General features: G+C 46.4%; 1 protein-coding gene across 3 annotated transcripts in view; it reads left to right on the forward strand.

Moving 5' to 3' along the window:
- The window catches only part of LOC141091347 (retinol dehydrogenase 7-like), a 62890-nt gene that overhangs the window by 28858 nt on the left and 12013 nt on the right, over nt 1-22019 (forward strand). The window contains exons 1-2 of one of the 3 annotated variants that reach the window (XM_073576889.1): nt 5844-5942; nt 11578-11914. In XM_073576889.1, coding sequence (XP_073432990.1) covers nt 11602-11914 — 313 coding nt within the window. In that variant the 5' untranslated portion in view covers nt 5844-5942; nt 11578-11601. Of the gene's footprint in view, nt 1-5843; nt 5943-6394; nt 6442-11577; nt 11915-22019 lie in introns of those variants that run through there. The other 2 variants (XM_073576890.1, XM_073576888.1) reach the window with 2 other exon arrangements.

Below are 22019 nucleotides of genomic sequence, written 5' to 3' on the forward strand. Positions count from 1 at the left end.
AGTTTTTGTGTTCAGCCAGCCCTGCTTGGACTGGGCTGAATCCCCATTTTTGTCTCTGTTCAGTTGATCTCTTTTGCGCTGTCTTCAGAATATACCTGAGTGCTGATATAGTGATTTGAAGTCTAGCGACTTCAGGGCCTTTTCCTATCAGACGTGTTGGACATTCTTTTTGGCAGGGTTTTTTGCGTGATTGCAGACAGCAGCTTTTCTTTCCTGTCCTTTCTAGTTAGCGAGGGCCCCATCGGTTGCTCAGCCTATCTTTCTACCTGTGTCTGTGTTTTCATCTTGTTTCACCGACAATACATGTTGGGGGCTGTCTATTGCATTGGGGTCTGCTCTGGGGCAGTTTAGATTTTCCCTTTCTTTCTTTGGGCTTATTTAGTTCTCCAGCCGTGACGAGGCATCTAGGACCACCGTAGGCACGCTCCACGGCTACTGCTAGTTGTTGTGGATAAGATCAGGGGTCTGCAATCCGCTAGTTACCAACCTCTCTGGTTTTCTGGGCTTAGCTTGCTTTTTGTTTTTTCCTCCTCGGTGACTCATTCATAAGACCTTTCTACCTCATCCTCAGTCTGGCCATCCACCAAAACAGGTGACGGATGACATGAAGACGCACCTGAGGAAGACACCAATGGCTTCAAAAGAGCCTTATGGAACACACTGTGGATCCAAAATGATGGTGGTAAACGCAAGCGAAAGGCCACAGGATTAACCACCTTTAAAATTTCGTAAGGACCAATGAACTTGGGACCCAACTTAGCAGAAGCGACTTTCAACATTATATTCTTGTTGGATAATCATACTTTATCCCCCACCTGGAATGCTGGCCCCACCGACCGTTGTCTATCCGTAAAAAATTGATACTTGTCCTGAGCCTCCCCAATGTTCCTCTGGACCTCCTTCCAGACCTCCCCCAACTGCTAAATGGCCAAATCAGCCCCTGGACACCCCAAATTCAGTCGGGAAAACTCACCAAAGTGAGAGTAAGAACCATAATTACAAAAGAACGGCCTTGCTTGAGCTGTGCTGTGAGGTCACACAAAGAAAACTAATGCTGATTCCCTGCATTTCAGCCAATTAATATTAACTCTGTCCTTGGTTTTGAGGCTGAGGAGCCTGGCGCAGACGCAGCACAGGAACCAGGTGACTGTGGCGTGCTCTTATATGTCTCCTCAGACTCAGCTGCACACAGTCAGCTGTGCCTCTGACTGTGCTAGCTGAACAGAGGTCGGCACTCTGCACACACACGCACGCTGCGCACCGTTCTTAGCACATCATCAATATAAGCCGGCAGTTACAGCTGGTGATGTGAAGGAGCACATCATTTGTACAGCCTGCTCGTCGGTGCTGGCTATAGAATAAAGGGTGCACCGCTCAGTGCACACTATTGTAGGGGCGGGGGTGGGATGAGGGAGGGCGTGCTGTGGTGCTTAGGTGGTGTAACTGGTAGGCAGCGGAGGTGTGCTGTACTCACAGAACTGGGGGTGACCCGCTTCTTGACGTCGACAGGCACGAGACAGAGACAGGAGATGTATTCAACAGGTTCTGCTTTTATTGGCCGCCCTTACGACGACCAACACATTGCATGACAGGTACTTTACACTGTTTTCTCTTGCAGACAGGCCCGAGTATCTTCGCTTGTAGACTCTCACTGTCGGAGTGTACTTTGTGGCTCTTCCACCGTGGCTGCCCTAGACCAATCCACCACGGCGTTTCACCTTACAAAGTCCACCAAATACCAGGTCCTCACAGGCCATCTCTGCCTGTGACCAATGTCCTTTAGGGTAACCCCCCCCCCCCGTGACCGTTTCCACTGTCGAAAGTCTCTGAGGGGTCTCCTCTGTGTAACAGACCCTCCTTCCTAGTGGGCTCCTCTGGCTGACTGAAGCTTCTAGAAGCTCACCTCAGTATTTATCCAGTCAGTCCAGGTAGCCCCACCCTCTGTCACCTGACAGTCACCTTTGCCCAATCAGAGTCACCTTGACCTCTGGCAGTTATGTAACCCTCATATGACAGTTACATAACCACTGCCGTCGGTGCTCTCCAGTGACCTCTAATGGGCAGACTGCCACATGACACCTTATGTCAATCTCTCTGTCTCCCACTACAGACAGAACCGTACCCAGCTCAACCTCCCCACACTATTATCATGCAAGGCAGGGATGAATGAAGGAGGCAGGGCCTGGGGCCACCAGAGGATTCTCCGATGTCCTGATGCCCCAGTCTGACCCTGACAGTAACATTCATAAAATTCTAAGAAGCAGCACATATAACAGTGACAATTCAGTACACATTTACTACCAACACTGTTTAGAGAGGGAGAGGCACAACACACAGCCGCTATTGGGCCCCTGTGTAAGAGGGGCCTGTTGCCACATCCCCCCCCGCATCGCGCATTCAACTTATCGGCATGAGACGCTCCCTCTCCCATCACTAAAGTATAATATTACAGGGTATATACACTAGATTCCCTAATATTGCATTGATCTAGTCTGATTGCCTTATGTGGAGTCGGGAAGGAATTTTTTTCCCCAATGTGAAGCTTACTGGTTGCCACATGGGTTTTTTTTGCCTTCCTCTGGATCAACATGTTAGGGCAGGTCAGGGCCGTTTTTAGGGGGGGACGAGGTGTGCGATCTCCCGGGGCGACAGCCAAGCAAAGGGGCGCCTGCCCAGGGCCGCCATCAGGGCCTGACAGCCCTTACTGCTGTATGGGGCCTGATGAACAGCAGTACAGAAGGGGGCCCCGCAGATCAGGGGCCCCGCTCCTGTGCTTACAGTCATTGGGCCCCAAGTGCTGCATGTCATGGGGCGCCAGGCGGGCGCTGCAGCCGGGCCTGCAGAGCACACATCAACAGTGCCGCCACAGTGGCCGACATCCAAAGCTACAGAAGCGCTGAAGGACCTGTGGTGGCGTCATCATTACCACAGTCCTTCATCATTGATCAGCCCGCCCCCTGATCACATGACAATGACGTCACCACAGGTCCTTTCAGCTCAGCCTCACACAGCTGCAGCTCCAACTTCAACGCAGGAGCGAGGCCAGGTAAGAAAAAAGTTTTTATTTTATTTTATTATTGAAAGGGGCAATATGTTTCCCTGGCAGAATGGAGACTCGGGGCAGGACTGGAGACACACAGGGGCAAATATGGAGAAATGGGGCAGAATGCAAGACATGGGGGCAGAATGCTTGACATGATGGGGGCAGAATGCTGGACATGATGGGGGAAGAATGCTGGACATGATGGGGGCAGAATACAAGACATGATGGGGGCAGAATACAGGACATGATGGGGGCAGAATACAAGACATGATGGGGGCAGAATACAAGACATGATGGGGGCAGAATACAAGACATGATGGGGGCAGAATACAAGACATGATGGGGGCAGAATGCAGACATGATGGGGCAGAAGGCAGACATGATGGGGGCAGAATGCAGACATGATGGGGGCAAAATGCAGACATGATGGGGCAGAATGCAGACATGATGGGGCAGAATGCAGACATGATGGGGCAGAATGCAGATATGATGGGGGCAGAATGCAAGACATGGGGCAGAATGCAAGACATGGGGCAGAATGCAAGACATGATGGGGCAGAAGGCAGACATGATGGGGCAGAATGCAAGACATGATGGTGGCAGAATGCAAGACATGATGGTGGCAGAATGCAAGACATGATGGTGGCAGAATGCTGGGCATGATGGGGCAGAATGCAAGACATGATAGGGGCAGAATGCAGATATGATGGGGGCAGAATACAAGACATGATGGGGGCAGAATACAAGACATGGGGGCAGAATACAAGGCATGGGGGCAGAATACAAGACATGATGGGGGCAGAATGCAGACATGATGGGGCAGAATACAAGACATGATGGGGCAGAATGCAAGACATGATGGGGGTAGAATGCAGATATGATGGGGGCAGAATACAAGACATGGGGCAGAATACAAGACATGGGGCAGAATACAAGACATGGGGGCAGAATACAAGACATAGGGCAGAATACAAGACATGGGGGCAGAATACAAGACATGATGGGGGCAGAATACAAGACATGATGGGGGCAGAATACAAGACATGATGGGGGCAGAATACAAGATATGATGGGGGCAGAATACAAGATATGATGGGGCAGAATGCAGACATGATGGGGCAGAATGCAAGACATGATGGGGGCAGAATGCAAGACATGATGGGGACAGAATGCAAGACATGATGGGGACAGAATGCAAGACATGATGGGGGCAGAATGCAAGACATGATGGGGGCAGAATGCAAGACATGATGGGGGCAGAATGCAAGACATGATGGGGGCAGAATGCAAGACATGATGGGGGCAGAATGCAGACATGATGGGGGCAAAATGCAAGACATGGGGCAGAATGCAAGACATGGGGGCAGAATGCAGATATAATGGGGGCAGAATGCAGATATGATGGGGGCAGAATGTGCCAGTAAGACAGGATGGGGCAGAATGTGACAGTGAGACACAGGAGGGGGCAGAAAGTGAGACATGGGGCAGAATGCAAGACATGGGGCCAGAATGTGACAGTAAGACACAGCAGGGGGCAGAATGTGACAGTAAGACACAGCAGGGGGCATAATACGAGACATGGGGGCAGAATGTGACAGTGAGACACAGGAGGGGGCAGAATGTGAGACATGGGGGCAGAATGTGACAGTAATGACACAGGAGGCGGCAAAATGTGAGACACGGGGGCAGAATGGACATGGGGCAGAATGTGACAGTAAGACACAGGAGGGGGCAGAATGTGACAGTAAGACACAGGAGGGGGGGCAGAATGCGACAGTGAGACACAGGAGGGGGCAGAATGTGACAGTAATGACACAGGAGAGGGCAGAATGTGAGACATTGGGGCAGAATGGACATGGGGCAGAATGTGACAGTAAGACACAGGAGGGGGCAGAATGTGACAGTGAGACACAGGAGGGGGCAGAATGTGACAGTAAGACACAGAAGGGGGAAGAATGTGACAGTGAGACGCAGGAGGGGGCAGAATGTGACAGTAAGACACAGGAAGGGGCAGAATGTGACAGTGAAGCGCAGGAGGGGGCAGAATGTGACAGTGAAGCGCAGGAGGGGGCAGAATGTGAGACACGGGGGCAGAATGTGACAGTAAGACACAGGAAGGGGCAGAATGTGACAGTGAGACAGAGGAGGTGGCAGAATATGACAGTGAGACACAGGAGGGGGCAGAATGTGACAGTAAGACACAGGAGGGGGCAGAATATGACAGTGATACACAGGAGGGGCAGAATGTGACAGTAAGACACAGGATGGGGCAGAATGTGAAAGTGAGACACAGGGGGCAGGATAGGAGACACATGGTGCAGGATCATGGGGCAGGATGGATACGATGTAGATGGGTCAGGATCGGGAGATCATATGGGGGCAGAATAGATACTCATGAGGGCAGGATGAGAGAAAATATGGCTGAAGTCAGGAATGAGACACACAGGGGTCAGGATGGGGGATATTATTACCATAGGGGCTAATTAAGGGATATTATTACTGCAGTGATGTATTTATTTTATTTTTTTGAGGATACTGTGGTGCTTAGCCTGCTGTCTTTGTGTGTAATATCGGGGGGGTGATGCCTTCGAGGATTGGATTGATGCAAAGGTAAGACACGTTTATCTAAGTTTATCTAAAGTATTCAGCATGTTAATGTTCGGGGGGGGGCGCTTTTTCGATGTTCGCCCTGTTGGCAAAATTCCCTAGAAACTGCCCTGGGACAGGTTAGGATCGGATATTGGTTGAGCTAGATGAACTTAAAGTCTTCCTTCAACCTTAATAACTATGTTACTATGTTACTCCCCTTCTGCCTGTGACTCAGCAGCATGTGCCAGCAGGGAAGCTGAGGACCATGAGAGACACTGCAGAATCCAGAGCAGCTGGGAAACCAGAAGAGGTAATTTGTGTGGATATGTATGCATTATAGTGCGAGTGTGTATGTGTATGCATTATAGTGTCTGTATGCATTATAGTGTGTGTGTGTGTTGGTGTATGCATTATAGAGTGTATATGTATGCATTAGCGTGTATGCATCATAGTGTGTATATGTATGCATTATAGTGCATGTGTGAGTGTGTATGTGTATGCATTATAGTGTGCGTGTGTTGGTGTATGCGTTATAGTGTGTGTGTGTGTGTGTGTGAGAGAGAGTGTGTATGCCATAGCTCCCAAGCGTCCCGATTCCCGTGGGACAGTCCCGATTTCGGGTCCGTATCCCGCCGTCCCGGCTGGGACGCTTTCTTTCCCGCGATCGCGGTCAGATGACTGCAAAATACAAGCAGTCTGACTCTGAGTCGCACATCACGTTCCACTGGAAGTGACGTGCTGTAAGCTGACCGCCGGAAATTACTGCTGACCTCATTTCCGGTGGTCAGCTTACAGCACGTCAGGAGGAGGTAATCGTTCGGGACTCCAGGAGGACAGAACCGGCGGCCGCGGCAGCGCATCAGCGCTCCAGTACCACCCGGCTCTCACTCTGCTCCATATGATCCCAGATCCTGCCTGTCTCTCTCTGTCACATGCTGCCACGTGCATGTGAGAGCTAGACAGGCAGGATCTGGGATCATATGGAGTAGAGTGAGAGCCGGGTGCTGTATGGAGCACTCACTGGGGAGGGATTGTTGTTGACTCATAGACTGCCGGAAGTGTATGAGCTGGTGTCCATGACGACGCGTGACTCCCTCTCTTCTCCTGCCACTGCTCTGTCAGGTTTAACCCTTTTGTTACTTTTCCTCACAGAGACTGGAATGGCCAAGAACTGACAAGAAACTGTCCTGTGCCAGCTATATACGAACCATCCACACACTATGCCAACTATATACGACCGTCCACACACTGTGCCAGCTATATACGACCGTCCACACACTGTCCAGCTATATATGACCGTCCACACACTGTGCCAGCTATACACGAACCGTCCATGCACTGTGCCAGCTATATACGAACCGTCCACGCACTGTGCCAGCTATATACGAACCGTCCACACACTGTGCCAGCTATATACGATCCGTCCAGACACTGTGCCAGCTATATACGACCGTCCACACACTGTACCAGCTATATATGAACCGTCCACACACTGTCCCAGCTATATACGACCGTCCACACACTGTCCAGCTATACACGACCATCCACACACTGTGACAGCTATATACGACCGTCCACACACTGTGCCAGCTATATACGACCATCCACGCACTGTGCCAGCTATATGCGACCATCCACAGACTGTGCCAGCTATATACGACTGTCCACGCACTGTGCCAGCTATAAACGAACCGTCCACACACTGTCCAGCTATATACGAACCGTCAACACACTGTCCAGCTATATACGACCGTCCACACACTGTGCCAGCTATATACGATCGTCCACACACTGTGCCAGCTATATACGACCGTCCACGCACTGTGCCAGCTATATACGAAGTGTCCACACACTGTCCAGCTATATACGAACCGTCCACACACTGCCCAGCTATATACGATCGTCCACGCACTGTGCCAGCTATATACAACCGTCCACGCACTGTGTCAGCTATATACAACCGTCCACAAAATGTATTCATGTGTACCGGCAACATACAGCCATCCACATACTGTATATACGTGTACCAGCTATATACAGCTGTCCACATGTGATCAGCAGTGCTAAATGGGTGTGGTTGGAGGCATGGATATGGGAGTGACTACTGAAATGGGTGTGGTTAGGGGCGTGGCCTAAAAGTTGTTAGGTATGTATATGCATTATAGTGTGTGTATGCATTATAGTGTGTGTGAGTGTGTGTGCATTATAGTGTGTGTGTGTGTGTATGTATGCATTATAGTGTTTTGTGTTTGTATGCATTATAGTGTGTGTGTATGTATCAAAGTGTGTTTGTATGCATTATAGTGTTTGTATGCATTATAGTGTGTGAATGCGTGTGTATGCATTATAGTGTGTGTATGCTTTATAGTGTGTGTGAGTGTGTATGTGTATACATTACAGTGTGAGTGTGTGTATGCATTATAGTGTGTGTGAATGCATTATAGTATGTAAGTGTGTATGAATTATATTGAGCATGTGTATGCATTATAGTGTGTGTGAGTGTGTGTATGCATCATATTGAGTGTGTGTATGCATTATACTGTGTGTGTATGTATGCATTATTATGCATTATAGTGTGTGTATTCATTATAGTGTGTATGTGTGCGAGAGTATGTGTGTATGCATTATAGTGTGTGTGTGCGGCACAATACTGTGTGGGGACTGCACTATACTGTGCGTGGGGATCTGCATTATACTATTTGTGGGGAAGAACAAAAAAACACGTCACTCCGTAATAATAATTTGGGGTGCATAAAAATGGATAACCAATCCAGATCAATTGCAGAAGAAAAAATCCGGCACTCCCAAATGCAGAAAAAAAATAATTTGAATTTTACTCACAATCAGGTAGTCCACAAGATTTACATTCCAATATGTGTAACGTTTCGGTCACTATCCGACCTTCTTCAGACAATGTAAAGATTGTGAATATCTTGATTGTGTAGTAAGTACTACATAATACTGTGTACGTGCGTGGGCTTCATTATAATGTGTGTGTGGGGCTGCATTATACTCTGAGGGGGCTACTTTATACTCTGAGGGCTGCATTATAATATGTGTATGTGTGTGGGACTGCATTATACTCTTAGGTGGCTGCATTATACTCTGAGGGTGCTGCATTATGAGAACACAGCATTATACTCTTAGGGAGCTGCATTAAACTCTGAAGGCACTGCATTACACTGTGTGGGGGGCTGAATTATACTGTGTGGGGGGCTGCATTATACTGTGTGTGAGGGGGCTGCACTATACTGTGTGTTTGTGGGGGCTGCATTGTACTGTGTGTGGCACTGCATTACACTCTGACGGGGCTGCTTTATACTCTGGGGGCTACATTATACTCTGAGGGGCTGCATTATACTCTGAGGGGGCTGAATTATACTGTGTGGGGGGGCTACATTATACTCTGAGGGGCCTGCATTATGATCTATGAGGGGACTACATTATACTCTATGAGGGGGTTGCAGTATACTCTGAGTGGGGCTGCAGTATACACTGAGGGGGGCTTCATTATATTCTGAGGGGAGCTACATTATACTCTATCAAGGACCATAGGGAGTGCATTATACTATATGTACCATATGGGACCTGCATTACACCGTATTGAGGATTATCTGTACCAATCATGCTTCCTCAGCTGGAGTAAAGGTAGGTGCACATGGTCAGTAAATGATGCAGGTTGGATACTACATACTTGTGCAGCATCAAGATGTTACAGCCTAGTAGATTCAAAGGTGGAACTTTTATGGATTAAGCGTGCGCTACCAGACCATCACTCCTCATCAGATGGTCTGGTAGCGCACGCTTAATCCATAAAAGTTCCACCTTTGAATCGGAAGATTTTATGGCCACGGCGTGGTCATTTGGATGTGCAGCAGGCTGACCTTGTTCCTTTATGTCTATTACTCTCCTGCATAGGGTGAGTATAATTATTTGGTTTACATTTTTATCTTCTCGGGTAAGACCCTATTGCGCTCTTTTCTTTTCAGTTTCCACAGCCTAGTAGATGGGATTTCAAGAAATCCCATGCCCACTATGGGTGCACAGATGCCCGCAGCTCACCCACAGAGAAGGCCATGCAGCGCGTCTCTCCAGACCGCAGCATGTCTTTATCTTGCAGAGATGCGAGTCTCCGCAAGATTTCACCCATCCAACGTATGGACGTGGTGATTCCGCACGGTTCAATGAACACATGCGGCTTCACCTCTGTTCAATAGCCGGCAGCGCTTTGGACACAGAGGACATGTGCTGCATCCAAAGCGCTGCCAATTACTGAACGTGTGCACATACCCTAAGAAGGCTGGGAAACAAACGTCGAACAACTTCAATATTGTCGATCACGCTCTTTACCGAACTTAGCGCTTGTAAATACAACAGAAATGTTTCTGTGTGATGGTGCAATATGTGAGCATTTGGGGCCCCACTTTGTCTAAAACTGGCCTTGTTGTTACGACAGTCATCCAAATATATAGAGTATATACAGTATGCTCTTTCTCACTGGTTACTGGATTAACGTCTGTCCTCACTGTGTTGGCATAATAAGGAAGAGAATATTTTTTAATATAAAACAGCAAAAAATGATTACAAAACATAGTATATAATAAGGTTTATAACTAGTTCTAATATGGAAATGTAGTCAGATGAAAACTGCTCTCAATTTAGGGTACAAAATACATGTTTATTTAAGATGGAAGTACGATGGTTAGTGATGAGCAAACGTGCATGCCCGGGTGTAATCCGAGTATCTTAGTCATGCTCGGATAATATGTTCCAGTCCCTGCAGTTTCATGTCTTGTGGCTGTTAGACAGCAGCAACACATTCGGGGATGGCCTGTTTGTTAGTGAATCCCTGCATGTGTTGCTGCTGTCTAACAGACGCAAAACATGCAGCCACAGGGACTCTAAACATATTATTCGAGCATGCCCAAGATATTCGGATAACACCCGAGCATCCTCGGATAACACGATATCTGAGCACACTTGGTCATCACTAATGGTTATTTTAAAGAGAACCTGTCACATGAAAAAAATGCTATTAACCTGAAGATATTGGGTTAATGTGCAGGTTAGTAGCGTTCTGAACCTGCCTGGTACCAGCATTTAGAGCCCCGCTGCTGGGAGGAAATCACGGTACATTTTTTTCCCCAGCAGCGCTCAGTGTTCAGTCATGGAGGTGGTGCCAGCACAGGTTCAGTCAACGCTCTGTGTATAGAGAACGGTGGCTGTAACCGAACTCCCGGCACGGACTGACAGCAGTATTAGCATTAGGGCTCCATATCTGCAGTTTAATAGTGTTTTTTCCACAAGGCAGGTTCCCTTTAATAATTCCTAGTAGATAATAAGGGTTATTTCATTTGGCAGCCGTTTGGTAATTTCACAAATTGCCTTAAAATAACTTCTAAAAAATGTTTAAATAATAATTTGATACCCCCAGACCCTCCCTGCTCGGCGCTCCTCCTGTGCTGGCCTGGCTCACTTCTGTCCTGTTTACAATGTGCCTGGAGTCTTTGCAGCATGCACAGTAAAAACTTTTAAAAAGACAAGACAGGACACAAAATATTCACTATACAAGAGAAAAATAGCTAAAACACCACTCGAACATCTGCTCTAAGGATTCATTTGGCTGTTTTTTTTTTCAGATTGAAATATTTTGCACATGGATGATTAATAGGATTTTTGATTACTTCCATATATTATATTAGCACAGATTGACTCAACGTATCTTTGTGAAGCAGATCTGGTATAGCTGTCACGGCTCATTTTATAACAAAGGCATGATGCAAGTGTGACTTGATCCGTCTTAAAAAAAATAAAATATTGTACCCCTTCTCTGCAAGTTTGCATTCATCATTTTCTTTATCAGGAGTTTGCCACATGAGACGACTGAATAAATTATATTGTAATAGAAATGAATATTAACTCTTTTTATCTATGTTGTATTTTAGCGACACTTGACTATTTAATCCATTATGTGGCTCCCTCTGCTGGTGCTGTTGGGTTTGATCTTCCTATACAGACGATACAGATATAGTCTGATCCTGGAGAATCTCACAGATAAATATGTTTTCATCACTGGATGTGATTCTGGATTTGGGAAATTGCTAGCACGGAACCTGGACAAACGTGGAATGAAGGTTTTGGCAGCTTGTCTGACAGCAAAAGGAGCTGAAGACCTAAAGAAGGAGATGTCAAGTAGGGTGCAGACAGTAATTTTAGATGTAACCAGCACCGAAAGTGTTTGTGCCGCTCTTCAGTGGGCATCTGCAATTGTCGGCAACAAAGGTGAGGTTTGATTTGAAATATGTCTAGTACATTAATAGAATTACTTAAAAGGGCTTCCTCATGAAAAATCTTCATGGACACCCACAGAAAACCAAGCACCGTGCTGCGTGTTTCATTCATGCATTCATTCATTGAGTCAGTTAGAGCAATTAAACCCCATGGTGGCACATCATGGCAATAAACAAGGTGGTTATACAGTAGCATGCAAATCTTTGGGCATCCCAGGTCAAAATTACTGTTATTGTGAACAGTAAAGCAAGTTTAAAGAGGAAATGATGTCTAAAAAGACTGAAGTTAAAAATGACGCATTTCCTTTGTATTTTAGGCAAACAAATATATATTTTTTCATCTTTTACATTTTAATAATTAAAAAAAGGAAAATGGGACAATGCAAAAGTATGAACATCCTGCATGGTTAGTACCTAGTAGCACCCCCTCTTGAAAGTATCACAGCTTGTAAACGCTTTTTTTTTTAGCCAGACGAGAGTCTTTCAAGTCTTGTTTGAGGGAATTCTTCCTCGGAAAATTCTTCCAGTTCTGTGAGATTCCTGTGTTATCATGCATGCACTTCTATTTTGAGGTCACTAAAATTTAGCTTGGTCTTTCAGACCTTTTCTTGACCTCCACTGTGGAACTGAGGAAAGGGCAACTTGAAAACAATTTATCTTCTTATAGCCTTCTCCTGCTTTGTGGGCCTCCACCGTTTTTTATTTTCAGAGTGCTAGGCAGCTGCTTAGAAAACCCCATGGCTGCTGTCTTTTGGCACAAGGTTAGAGGAGGCTGGGTATTTGTAAAACTGGGAAATTTGCATCACCTGGCCTTTACCAACGATGGTAGTAAACAAGCCATAACCCCAACAGGCTTATTAAGGTCTCAAACCTTGGTCAAAGTTATCTGAGTACACAAATCTCAAACTTTTTTTCCTTTTTGTAATTTTTAAAATATAAAACTTTAGAATGTATTTTTTTTGCCTAAAATGCAAAAAGAAATGTGTCATCATTAACTTTAGGCCTGTTAGAGATCATTTCATCTTCAACTTGCTTAACTCTTCACAATGACAATAATTTTGACCAGAGGTGCCCAAACTTTTACATGCCAATGTATATAAATCCCAATTTTATTTTCAATGTACTGGTATTCTTTTGGGGCGTGTGGATGCTTGCACTTTTTAATTCCCCAAAATCCTGTAATCAGAAGTCTATATATTATCTAAGTAATTATCGTTTTGGTTTGTGGCACTTTTATAGTGCTTTAAGGGGTCTGCAATATTTTTATGACAATGAAGCATGCTCTTGATATGACATTTGTTTCAGGCATTTGTCTCAATAGGTTTTCCTTAAAGCACTTAAAACATAGAAAAGAAAAGAACATCATCAAAAATGCATGTGGACTAGAGTTGAGCGATACCGTCCGATAATTCAAAATATCGGATCGGAATGGATCGGCCGATCTTTAAAAAAAGTATCGGTATCGCCGATGCCGATACCGGAAGTCCCATTCAAGTCTATGAGACTTCCGGTATCGGAATTGGAAAAACCCTTTCCTGCCCTTGTACAGCCTCTCAGGGGTCTGTACGGGCCTTCCGGGGGTCTCTGCCGGCCTGCCGGGGGGGCTGTGCCGGCCTGCCGGTGGGCTGTGCGGACTGCCCGGGGTCTGTACCGGCCTGCCGGGGGGCTGTGCGGACTGCCCGGGGTCTGTACCGGCCTGCCGGGGGGCTGTGTGGACTGCCCGGGGTCTGTACCGGCCTGCCGGGGGGCTGTGCCGGCCTGCCGGGGGGCTGTGCACCCTGTGGGGGTCTGTACCGGCCTGCCGGGGGGCTGTGCCGGCCTGACGGGGGGCTGCGCTGATGCCCGGGGGTCTGTGCAGGCATCGTCCGATGGGACTACAAGTCCCATTGGGCGATGCCTGCTACCATGACAGTGATTGACACATTAGCCAATGATGGGACAGTAGTAGTCCCATCATCCGGCTAATGTGTTAAATGTAAAAAAAAAAAAATACTACATACATACATACTACATGCATGCTACATACATACTACATGCTACATACATACTACATGTATACTACATGCATGCTAAATACATGCTACATGCTACATACATACTACATATATGCATCATACATACTACATGCTACATACATACTACATATATGCATCATACATACTACATATATGCATCATACATACTACATACATACTACATGCTACATACATACTACATACATACTACATGCATGCTACATACATACTGCATGCTACATACATACTACATGCTACATACATACTACATACATACTACATGCATGCTACATACATACTACATGCTACATACATACCACATATATACTACATACATACTACATGCATGCTACATACATACTACATGCTACATACATACTACATACATACTACATACATGCTACATACATGCTACATACATACTACATGCATGCTACATACAATACATTCATACAATACATACATAGACATACAGTACATATAACATAGAGTAACATACTTACCAATACTTGTCACATTGTTCCCCGAAGCCATTGTCTTTTACGGAATAAATATTAACATAACAAACCACAAAAATACTCACCCATGATCCGAAGCAGTCCACGAGTGTGTCCCACGACGATCTTGGGTAGAGAACTGCAGCATCAGCTGATGCTGCCGCTCTCTACGGGCTGCAGAAATCCAATGACGGAAGGTAGGTATCCTCCCGTACTGTATTCCTCCGCCACTTACAAAAAAAAAAGTCCCTAGTCTCACTTTATGGTAAAAGCTAATTCCCACACAGCTTTTACCATAAAGTGAGACTAGGGACTTTTTTTTTTTTTAAGTGGCGGAGGAATACAGTGCGGAAGGATACCTACCTTTCGTCATTGGATTTCTGCAGCCCGTAGAGAGCGGCAGCATCAGCTGATGCTGCAGTTCTCTACCCAAGATCGTCGTGGGACACACTCGTGGACTGCTTCGGATCATGGGTGAGTATTTTTGTGGTTTGTTATGTTAATATTTATTCCGTAAAAGACAATGGCTTCGGGGAACAATGTGACAAGTATTGGTAAGTATGTTACTCTATGTTATATGTACTGTATGTCTATGTATGTATTGTATGAATGTATTGTATGTAGCATGCATGTAGTATGTATGTAGTATGTATGTAGCATGTATGTAGCATGCATGTAGTATGTATGTAGTATATATGTGGTATGTATGTAGCATGTAGCATGCATGTAGTATGTATGTAGTATGTATGTAGCATGTAGTATGTATGTAGCATGCATGTAGTATATATGTAGTATGTATGTAGCATGTAGTATGTATGTAGCATGCATGTAGTATGTATGTAGTATATATGTGGTATGTATGTAGCATGTAGTATGTATGTAGCATGTAGTATGTATGTAGCATGCATGTAGTATGTATGTAGCATGTAGTATGTATGTAGCATGCATGTAGTATATATGTGGTATGTATGTAGCATGTAGTATGTATGTGGCATGCATGTAGCATGCATGTAGTATGTAGCATTTAGTATGTATGTAGCATGTAGTATGTATGTAGCATGCATGTAGCATGTAGTATGCATGTAGCATGCATGTAGTATATATGTAGTATGTATGTAGCATGTAGTATGTATGTAGCATGCATGTAGTATGTATGTAGTATGTATGTAGCATGTAGTATGTATGTAGCATGCATGTAGTATGTATGTAGCATGCATGTAGCATGTATGTAGTATGTATGTAGCATGTAGTATGCATGTAGTATGTATGTAGCATGCATGTAGTATATATGTGGTATGTATGTAGCATGTAGTATGTATGTGGCATGCATGTAGCATGCATGTAGTATGTAGTATGTATGTAGCATGTAGTATGTATGTAGCATGCATGTAGCATGTAGTATGTATGTAGCATGCATGTAGTATATATGTAGTATGTATGTAGCATGTAGTATGTATGTAGCATGCATGTAGTATGTATGTAGTATGTATGTAGCATGTAGTATGTATGTAGCATGCATGTAGTATATATGTGGTATGTATGTAGCATGCATGTAGTATGTATGTAGTATTTTTTTTTATTTTTTTTTTTTTACATTTAACACATTAGCCGGATGATGGGACTACTACTGTCCCATCATTGGCTAATGTGTCAATCACTGTCATGGTAGCAGGCATCGCCCGATGGGACTTGTAGTCCCATCGGACGATGCCTGCACAGAGCCCCGGACATCAGCACAGCCCCCCGGCAGGCCGGCACAGCCCCCCGGCAGGCCGGTACAGACCCCCACAGGGTGCACAGACCACCGTCAGGCCGGCACAGCCCCCCGGCAGGCCGGTACAGACCCTGGGCAGTCCACACAGCCCCCCGGCAGGCTGGCAGACACCCCCGGAAGGCCCGAAATGACGGCGCATCATGATGCGCACACACCGCGCATCATGATGACGTCATTTCGGCTGTCAATCAACTTTGAACTTCCGATTCCAATGCCCGATATTGAAAAAATATCGGATGTCGGTATCGGAATTCCGATACAGCAAGTATCGGCCGATACTTGCGGTATCGGAATGCTCAACTCTAATGTGGACATGATATAAAACCACTTGAAATGCATTCAAAGCAGCAAAACGTGTGGTGAAGGTGACCTTTTTTGAAACTTGTGTTATATTCAAGTTGAAAGACTTCATCTTTCAAGTAACACATTAGAAAAGATGCAAATTAAATCATTGTGTTATGTGTATGTCCTAAAACAGCATAATAAAAGTATGATATACAGTGAATATGAAAAATATATCACAATCCTGGTGTCATGAAAAAAAATAATCACATTTAGAATTTCAGTAACTTTTTCCATCTTTAATGTCACCCACAATCTGTATAGATCTACTGGAAAACAAATGGTAATTTTTGTGTCACAAAGGTGAAACTTGACTACCATGATAAGGAAAGCTTACAACCTGTATTTTGGATGCAGGACAAGTGTTGGGCTCCATACATATGCCACAATCTTACCCAGTGGTTGCATGAGAAGAGGCAGTCTATGCCATTTGCAGTCCCAATGATCTGGAGAATGCCAACCAATCACTCTACTAAATGCTATTTCTGCATGGTACCCCCCATTGGTAAAGAAGTTAAAAGGAAGAAGAAGTGGACTTTACAGTATCCAAATATTCCATCTGCAATACGTCCAGTACCACATACAGAAGAACTGACTGTTCCAAAACCACCAGAAACATTTTGAGTTGAGTCAAGTGAGGAAGAAATGGCACTTGGTGTCATGATGCATCTTTCTTTCATGACCCAGACTTTCTGTCAGTAACCTCAACTAAACCTCACCTTATAACACAAAGTGAACTGAACAATGTTGTTAGAGATACAATGTCTAAGGTGGTAATGGAAACTCGGTACAGCTACTGGTGGTACCAGTGATTAGGCGTCTATCTTCTGAATAGACAATACATTTTGATCATGTAAACACTTTTGACTGCTTACCTTAGCACCATGTGATAAAAGTAAAGCTGCATTGTAAATGCTCGGTTGTCCTGCAGCAACAGCTTATCATGAGGTCTCTAAGTAAGGATAATAATAATAATTTTATTTCTATAGCGTCGACATTTTCCGCAGCACTTTACATTTCAGAGGGGACTTGTACAGATAATAGACATCACAGCATAACAATAGACACTGTAGGGATTCGCTCTGGTAGGCAATAGCTGGGCAGCAGTAACGAGGCAACACACAGGCATAAAGTCCAATTTCAGTGGTTTTAATGTCACTCAGTAATCAGCAGCTTAACAAAACATAAGGGAAATAAAACACATACTCCAGCTTGGAGAACCACTGGTCCCAGACTCACCCCTTGCACGGGACGGGCGTAACTAAGCGGCTGCCAGGTCCTGCGGCATCCGCCAGGTGCCGTTCCCGGGGTTCTTCCGAGTCTTGCTGCAACAGTCCTGCAGCACGGGAATCCTATATACAAGTTGCAGGCTGCGTCCACACAAGTCCCTGTAGTTTCCAGAAACACACTCACACTGTGGCATTTACCAACCTCCATTACATAGGGCCTAACCCCTCCCACCAGTGAGGTAGACATCACATAGGCTGATCACGTGACCCTGACATCATGGCAGGTCCCGTCTTTAAGGAAAAACCCGGCCAAACATTAATCTGCTAGGAGAAACATATCTTCCATCCAGTAAAACACCCTTTACTGTACCACATACCTCTCCCCTATGTTCAACCCTAGAGGGGTGGACACATGACATACAGTGAGCTCTGGACAGGGCATCTGCATTCCCCTGTAGTCTGCCTGCGCGATGTTCTACTGAAAACTTAAAGTTTTGCAGGGACAGGAACCACCTGGTGACTCGGGCATTCCTCTCCTTAGCTTGACTCATCCACGTAAGAGGGGAATGATCTGTCACCAACCGAAATGTTCTCCCCAGCAAATAGTAGCGCAACGATTCCAGTGCCCACTTGATGGCCAGGCAACTCTCTCTCCACAATACTGTACCGGGTTTCAGCTGGGGTAATCTTCCGGCTTAGGAAACTAACGGGATGCTCTTCCCCGTTAACTTCCTGAGACAGCACGGCACCGAGGCCTATCTCAGAGGCATCAGTCTGCACCACAAACTCTTTTTTGAAATTTGGAGTGATCAGGACTGGTGTACCACACAGTACCCCTTTTAATTTTGTAAAGGCCTCCTCTAACTGATCATTCCAGTGGACCATCACAGATTTTTTTCCTTTTAAACAATCTGTTAAAGACGCGGACAGGGTTGCAAAGTTGGGAATGAATCGCCTGTAATATCCCACCAAACCCAAAAAGGCCTTTACCTGCTTTGTTGTGAGGGGACGGGGCCAGTTCTGAATTGCCTCGACCTTGTTCACTTGGGGCTTGAGAACTCCCCTTCCAATGACATAACCCAAGTACCGGGCTTCCTCCAACCCTATGAAACACTTCTTTGGGTTGGCAGTTAGCCCTGCTTGTCACAGGGAGTCTACCACTGCCTGTACTTTTGCTAAGTGGCTTTCCCAATCGGTGCTGAACACAATAATATCATCTAGATAGTCTGAGGCGTAGCGGCGATGGGGACGGAGAACAATATCCATTAACCGCTGGAACGTTGCTGGAGCGCCATGCAACCCAAAGGGTAACACCTTATACTGGAACAGCCCCTCAGGTGTTATAAACGCCGTCTTTCCCTTCGCCGCCTCTGTTAGGGGTACCTGCAAATAACCTTTTGTGAGGTCCAGAGTTGTAAAATACCGTGCTTGCCCAAAGCACTCTATCAACTCGTCAACCCGGGGCATGGGGTAGGCGTCAAACTTTGAAATGTCATTGAGTTTTCTAAAATCATTACAGAATCTTAGAAACCCATCAGGCTTGGGTATTAGAGCTATTAGGATGGCCCACTCACTCTGAGACTCTTCTATGACCCCTAACTGTAGCATCATTTTTACCTCTTCCGAGATGGCTTGTCGCCGGTCCTCAGGCACTCGATATGGCTTTAATCGGACCTTGGCCTGTGGCTCTGTGACAATGTCATGTTGGATTAGGGAGGTGCGCCCAGGGAGCTCCGAAAAAACATCTGTATTTCGGCTGATGAACTCCCGGACCTCCTGAACCTGTTTAGGAGACAAAGTATCTGCAATTTTGACCGCGGGTTGGGCTTCTCCTGCCTCGCCCCGAGGTAACTGAGCCTTTTCCATCTGAAACGCTGGCAGCGGACTATCCCCACCAAGGTACTCTCTATCTTTCCAGGGTTTAAGCAAATTAATATGGTAAACCTGTTCTGGCTTTCTCCGACCTGGTTGGTGTACCTTGTAGTCTACTGGTCCCACCTTCTCCATGATCTCATAGGGTCCCTGCCACCTTGCGAGAAATTTGCTATCTACGGTAGGCACAAGCACCAAAACTCGATCCCCAGGGCTAAAGGTTCTTACCCAAGCCTCCTGGTTATAGACCTGACTCTGTGACCGTTGTGCTGCCTCCATATGTTCCCGGACCAAAGGTTGGACTGTCTCCATTCTCTCTTGCATTTTTGCAACATGTTCTATCACACTTTTGTGGGGAGTAGGTTGGTTCTCCCAGGCCTCTTTGGCTATATCTAGTAAGCCCCGTGGATGTCTGCCGTACAATAGTTCAAAGGGCGAGAACCCTGTAGATGCCTGAGGTACCTCCCGCACTGCAAATAACAAATATGGCAATAACAGATCCCAGTCCTTTGCATCTTTGGAAACTGTCTTTTTTTAACATGCTCTTCAGTGTCTTATTGAATCTTTCTACCAGACCATCTGTTTGGGGATAGACCGAGGTACGCAACTGTTTAACATTTAACAACCGGCAGAGTTCCTTCATAATTTTTGACATAAAGGGTGTTCCCTGGTCTGTTAAAATCTCTTGCGGAATTCCCACCCGTGAAAACATACCCATGAGTTCCTTTGCTATAAGCTTAGCTGATGTGTGGCGCAGAGGAATGGCCTCAGGATATCGGGTAGCATAGTCTAGAACTACAAGAATGTGTTGGTGTCCCCTTGCCGACTTATTGAGAGGCCCCACCAGGTCCATGGCCACTCTCTCGAAGGGTACCTCTATAATTGGCAAAGGCACCAAAGGGCTCTGAAAGTGAGGCTGGGGACTGGTTACCTGGCACACTGGACAGGAGCTACAGTACCGTTTAACTTCTTCATGAACCCCTGGCCAGTAAAATCGCTGCAGAATTCGGTCGAGGGTCTTCTTTTGGCCCAAATGCCCCCCAAGTACATGCGCATGCGCTAAATCCATTACCAGCCTTCGATATGTCTGAGGTACCAGTAACTGTTCTACCATTTCCCCATGTATTTTCTCCACTCGGTACAACAAATCCTGGTTCAACTCAAAGCATGGAAACACCATATCTTCCCCAGGTTGTTGGAGTTCCCCATTGACAGACAGTACATTTTCTCTGGCCCTGGCTAAAGTGAGGTCTCGGAGTTGCGCTGTACCAAAATTATCACCTGATACATTCAAGTCTGACAACTCGGGTCCCAGCGGCAAGTCTTCCACCTCTCCAGCCAATACTTCTATGGGAGAACTCTCCCCCTCCTCCACCGAAGGGAAGGTTATTCCTACCGCCAGCACTTCTTCCTCCAGGCCACCAGGCTCATGCCCCCCTTCTGGAGAATGTAACCTGGTTGCCTCTGGTGCCGGCAGTTGCTCAGTGGACGGGACAACCAACGGCCACAGCACAGAAAACAACGGAAAGTCTCTTCCAATTACCACTTCATAATGTAAATTAGTCACCACCCCCACCTCGTGGCACCGCCTCCCTGCTGGCGTGCTGATTACCACTAGTGCGGTGAGATAGTCTTTTAAGTCTCCATGTATACACAACACCCCAATTTTCCGACCCGTATACTCGCTGGTGTGTATCCAGCTGGCTCGTACCAGGGTTACAAGACTCCCTGAGTCCAATAGGGCCACAGCCGGAGTGCCCTCCACTTCCACCTGACACAAATGTTCCATATTGGGGACTTTCGGGGTGCCCACTGCACACATTGGTTCGGCATAATGGGACTGGCGGTACCCAAAATTTGTCTCCATGGGATCAGTCAGGTGGGGGCAATCAGCTCTCATATGACCTGGTTCCTGGCACCGCCAGCAGATTATTGGGCTCCTTACTTCCCCAGATAAGTCCTGAGCGGCCTTCCTGGGCTCCGCTCGCCGAACCAGGGACAGGGACTTAGGGAACCTTCCGGTTACCTTTCGAGGGGTCCCTCCCTGTAACTCTTTGGTAGCCCCATACCCTTCTATGAGGTCTATCATCTGCATGGCATTAGTAGGGGATGCCTGACCGACCCATGTCTGGAGGGAGTGGGGCAAAGCCCTCCAAAATTTATCAGTCACTATGCGGTCCAGCATGGCTGTGGGGGACAACACCTCAGGCTGCAACCACTTTTGTAACAGGTGCAACAGGTCGTAATACTGGGACCGGGCCGGCTTGGAGGGGGTAAACTCCCACTGGTGTACCCGCTGGGCCCGCACATTTACCCCAAGACGAGCCAGTATCTCACCCTTGACGACCGTGTAGTCCGCCCTTTGCTC

This window comes from Dendrobates tinctorius, unplaced genomic scaffold (assembly GCF_039654945.1).
Source record: "Dendrobates tinctorius isolate UK_male_01 unplaced genomic scaffold, ASM3965494v1 ptg000051l, whole genome shotgun sequence".
Classification (NCBI taxonomy): Eukaryota; Metazoa; Chordata; class Amphibia; order Anura; family Dendrobatidae; genus Dendrobates; species Dendrobates tinctorius.